This window comes from Cryptotermes secundus, unplaced genomic scaffold (genome assembly GCF_002891405.2).
Source record: "Cryptotermes secundus unplaced genomic scaffold, Csec_1.0 scaffold278, whole genome shotgun sequence".
Classification (NCBI taxonomy): domain Eukaryota; kingdom Metazoa; phylum Arthropoda; class Insecta; order Blattodea; family Kalotermitidae; genus Cryptotermes; species Cryptotermes secundus.
The window spans coordinates 603,429-608,245 of NW_019731978.1; the positions used below are offsets into that span (position 1 = coordinate 603,429).

The window sequence follows — 4,817 nt, forward strand, 5'->3', positions numbered from 1 at the left end:
ATAATAATAATAATAATAATAATAAGTAAGATAATATGCTCTAAGTTTTGCCAGATATGTTACTGTTATAGTGTTGATGGAGATTACTGACATCTGGGATGTGACACTGTGTAGCTTGTAGATATTTACCATCTCTTCAGAGAAATCTATCCTGTTTACCTAGGAGTTGGGGGCAGCAGGTAACCAGATTACACACTATCCTTCCAAGTAGACAATCATCTTTAAGAGTGGTCAAATTATGAATATATGGCTAGCAGAAAGAGAAATTGAGAAAACAGTGCATCAGATTCTACTAATTCTGATCCCATTTTGTTATCTACTTTATTCAGTAATGGAAGCTGAGGGAGAGGTAGAAGATATCAAAGCAAAGTATCATGCACAATATTCTGAATTTTCTAAAAAGCTCGAGAATATTCAAAATGAAAAATCAAATGAAATCAATGTGATTGTATTTGAATATGAAGAAAGGTTGCATAAAATGGAAGAGAGATTAAATACAGCTGAAAGTGAAAGCCAAAAGATTCGGGATCGAGCTGCTGCTGATGTAGTTCTTTATCAAAAGGTTTGTAAATCATTATATATATATATATATACNCCAGTGGTCTCTTTCCTTCTGGCTTTCCCACCAATATCCTATACACATTTCTCGTCTCCCTCATTCGTGCTACATGCTCTACCCACCTCATTCTCCTTGACTTCATCATTCTAATTATATTTGGAGAAGAGTACAAGTTATGAAGCTCCTCATTGTGCAGTTTTCATCCTTTTTAAAATCTTACTAGTTTTATTTGAAGACTTGTAGTAGATTAGTAAAAGGTAAGATGAGATAATATGAGTTTAAAGACATAATTCTAAACCTACATGTTTTACCTGCCCTTCCCCATGGAAAGGACTCCATACTCATATGATTACATGGACAATATAGTCATACCAAAAATTTCAATACTACCAGGTTTGTAATGAGAGGTATGGTATTGTCGCAGAAAATATCTGTATCAAACTGAAATATTTATTGTACCATTTAATTAAACAAAGTATGTGGTCTTCTGGGTTATTATGCTGTATAATTTGGAAAATGTCCGATTTTCCTCCAAAATATTTGGGTTTTCTAAACTTTATAGTGTTACAGTGCTGGAGACCATATGCTTCATAGTCACCACTATGACAACCTCAAATTCAACATATGTACTTTGGATTTTCTTGTACCGTGCATTTACTTCCTATTACATTTTCTGCTCTGCTCATTTGTGTACACTACAGAAAGTATTAGCACTGGAACAACAGTACAACAACATGATTCGGGATAAGGAGGAATCACCACTGCCACTGCAGTCCAGCTCCTTAGAAAGTTATGCACCTGGACCAGCAACAAGAAACAAGTCATTCCAGTATCATATTCTTTCCAACATAAACCAGAACCAACCTTCAAGAACTCCTTTACGATCAGCTTTAAAGAAAACCACAGTTTATAATTCAGTACAGTCCTCTGATAAGGAAAATATTTTACATTCACCCAGTGACTTCACAGATCCTAAACAGGATATAGGACCAGGAGATGGTAAACCAATGGAATGCAGTACTGCCAAGATCTGTGCAGAAGCATGTTCTGGTTCTCCTGGCATGCTGTCAATATCAACAGATAGAAAAATGGATGAGAGTATTGTTGGAACTAGAAGTTCCATTAGGCCTCAACTGCAATTTGTGACCGAACCATCAGATTTTGTTGTAGTGGCTGATGTTCCTTTAAAGCAAGGTGTTAATCCATCCACACGAGGAAGGAGAACAAGATTTGCAGCAGCAAAGAAGCGGAAGTTGTTCAGTTCTAATGTTCAAGATACACTGTGAAACAAATAATATAATAAAAGAATAAAATGCCTTCACAGTATTTAATATGTTACACCTATCCAGGGAGCAAGCATGCACGCTCCAACTACAGTCTACTGTTTCTGGTAACTTACTTTTTTGTTCATAAGATGTATTCTGTTGTTCTCATGAATAAATTATTAAAAGTTGGTCTATCAGAATTTGAATTGTTGTAGGCTTCCTCTATCAGCCTCCAGAAAAATAACACTGAATGTCAGAATGATGCATACTGAACTGAAAATGGCATTGGAAAAAGAGCTGTAGTCAGTTTTCAGGGAGCTATCCCAGACCTGCTGAAGAAAATCCTCCTAAACCTCAGAATAAAGTGTCCATGGGCCAATATTTGAACCTGGGGCATCCTGTATGCAAAGAAGATTGCTTGGTCCCAAGTAATGTTGAGTTTGTGTGAAAGCAATGTCCAATAGAAGAATCAGAAGAGTTCCTTGTGTTAGAAGTCCATGCTACATATTCAAGTTGATAAAGAGAGAGTAAGCCTCCTTGAGGACTATCACATTCTGATGGATAGGAGGTTTGCACACCCCAATGTCCCAGACATCTATGCTGGCAGAGTATATGGAGGAGGCCAAGACCCACGCAGAGTTGTAGTGGTAGTAAAGAAGAAGACGAAAGAGTAAGTTTGTGCCAGATTAAAATGCATTGGAACTATTCAGGAGCAAGCCAAGTCAACAGTGTTCACATCTGCTTATATCCTATTATTCTCATACTTCAAGCTTTTCATGCTATTTTATGCAATGAAGTTCACATTGAAGACTGATATCCTACCTTCTACACATTCTGCCATTATCTTCCCTACTGTGTTCCTTACTTACTTACTAATGAAATTGAGCCCTTCTGGAGGAGCCGCCAATTCTGCAGCTACTCAAGAATTTACCAGCATTTTATGGAACCCAAAGGTTCATTACCGTGTTCACAAGAGCCCTCCGCTGGTCCCTATCCTGAGCCAGATCAATCCAATCGATAACATCCCACCATATATCTCTAAGATCAATTTTAATATTGTCCACTCACCTACGCCTTGGTCTTCCCAGTGGTCTCTTTCTTTCTGGCTTTCCCACCAATATCCTACACACATTCCTCTTCGCCCCATTCATGCTACATGCACCATGGCCATTTACACATATTTTCCAATTCATTATTCACTATCATCCATTCTTTCAATACTATGTAGTTTCTGTTCTTCCACAAAATGTTGATAAAGGTAACTTACTTTTCCTAAAGGCTAGAAAATAATTGATATATCACTACTGAATAGTAAGGTTCCTGGTTTGTATGTATTGCATTTATCAGAAATTAGTCTGTCCATTTCTTCTGTCTTATTTGGTATCATATCATATATATATGTGTGATATCATACATCATCTTGTGGTCCACTGTAAACTTCCAGAAGTATCAATATTTATATACACCAAAAGCCCATTACTCATTGATCCACTAGAAAATGAATGACTGTAACTTTTTCTTCTGATATTCCTTACCTGCCTTTTGCAGAATTTTAGTAAACATAACAAAAATAAAAGTCCCTTTAGCCACTTATGTGCCCCAAGTAAACCTGTCTACCAAAACTCCATATTTCTTGAAAGTTTGTGTGACATCCCTTCACGGTCCCTACCATCTAAAGCAGCCTGAATTTCATCATTTGCTGTTACTTCTGCATCCTTGTATCTTAAGTACTGAATGGCTAGTTGATTTCTTTCAATATGCATATTGGTGTGTTTCACAGCATTATCTAGCAACACTATTAATTCTTCCATACAGTGTGGAAATTTCATCTATAATTTCTTTTGTAACAGACTTTGGATGAGGAAATATTTTGATAATATTTCTATATCTTGTTTTATACTGCCCCCCAAAATTATTTTTTATCCTTTTGCAAACTACAATAAAATATTTACTACTGTACTTTGAGACTTTTCATCTTTTGAGCTCTACAAAGTAGGCTGGCATAGTGGCAACACTCTAAGATACCAGTTCTGGAGATGTGTTGTTCTGCTCTGGGCTCTGACACCAATAATTCTGGCTTAAGGTCTTCTAGAAATTTCCTCAGTCACCCTAGACAAATTCCAGGATAGCACCCTGGTTAGATTACAATCACTTCCTTTTAAATCTACACCATTTCACTATTCATCTCTCATTCTAGCACTTAATTTTATATGGTCAGTTGCTGACAGTGCTGTTAAATAATGAAAGAAAAAAGAAAGAACCATTGGTGGGTATCTTCTCCTGAAGCTGACAAATTTAAATTCTTTACATGATCAGGTTAGTGGCAGATTCAGTGCATCCTAAACAATTACTCTTCACTTACGTTATTTGGTGACAGTCCAGCTGCACTAACAATGATACCTACCTCAGATGACATTCAAAAAGAGAGTAAATAAATACCCAAATGGCATTAGATATCAGGCAGGAACTAGTGTTACCATATTAGAATTTGTGAAAATGGCATATTGTGTACTCACTTCAGGGGAGCTGCTGAAGGGTTCATATCCATTCATAATTTAGTATGTCATACCTTAGCAGCATGTGACAGACCAATTTAATTTTGTGAGTCTATTTATTTTGGAGAAGAGCTAAAAATCTATAGCACTCAGAATTTCTGAGTTTTTGGACTTTGTCCATTGTCCAGTATCCTAAAAACTAAAGAACACAGTGTTTTGGAAACTGGATTTGTTTCCTTCTATGGGTGAGGGGAAGACACTCTGTTGGGTCCTTTGAGTAGGCGTCTCCCCCTCACCTGAGGAGGGTGTGTTCTCTAGTTTTTAGAACACCAGATGCTGGACAGAATGCAAAAACTGAGTAATTCTGAGTGTTATGCACCATTGTCAGAACCATTTAGAATCTCGATGCTCTATGGTGAAAGGTTTTAACAGTTCTAGTTAATGATAAGGATATGACAGTGTAATAATTCTAATCCAAATCAATAATTTTCTTGAGAA

The 4,817-nt window shown here is 36.7% G+C and overlaps 1 protein-coding gene across 3 annotated transcripts in view; it reads left to right on the plus strand.

Annotated features, from left to right (window-relative positions):
- Nucleotides 1-2,679, plus strand: part of LOC111867372 (putative leucine-rich repeat-containing protein DDB_G0290503) — a 7,290-nt gene extending 4,611 nt beyond the window's left edge. The window contains exons 5-6 of one of the 3 annotated variants that reach the window (XM_023857166.2): nucleotides 330-562; nucleotides 1,261-2,674. In XM_023857166.2, coding sequence (XP_023712934.1) covers nucleotides 330-562; nucleotides 1,261-1,845 — 818 coding nt within the window. In that variant the 3' untranslated portion in view covers nucleotides 1,846-2,674. Of the gene's footprint in view, nucleotides 1-329; nucleotides 563-1,260 lie in introns of all 3 variants that reach the window. The other 2 variants (XM_023857165.2, XM_023857167.2) reach the window with 2 other exon arrangements.
- The last annotated feature ends 2,138 nt before the right edge of the window (nucleotides 2,680-4,817 follow it).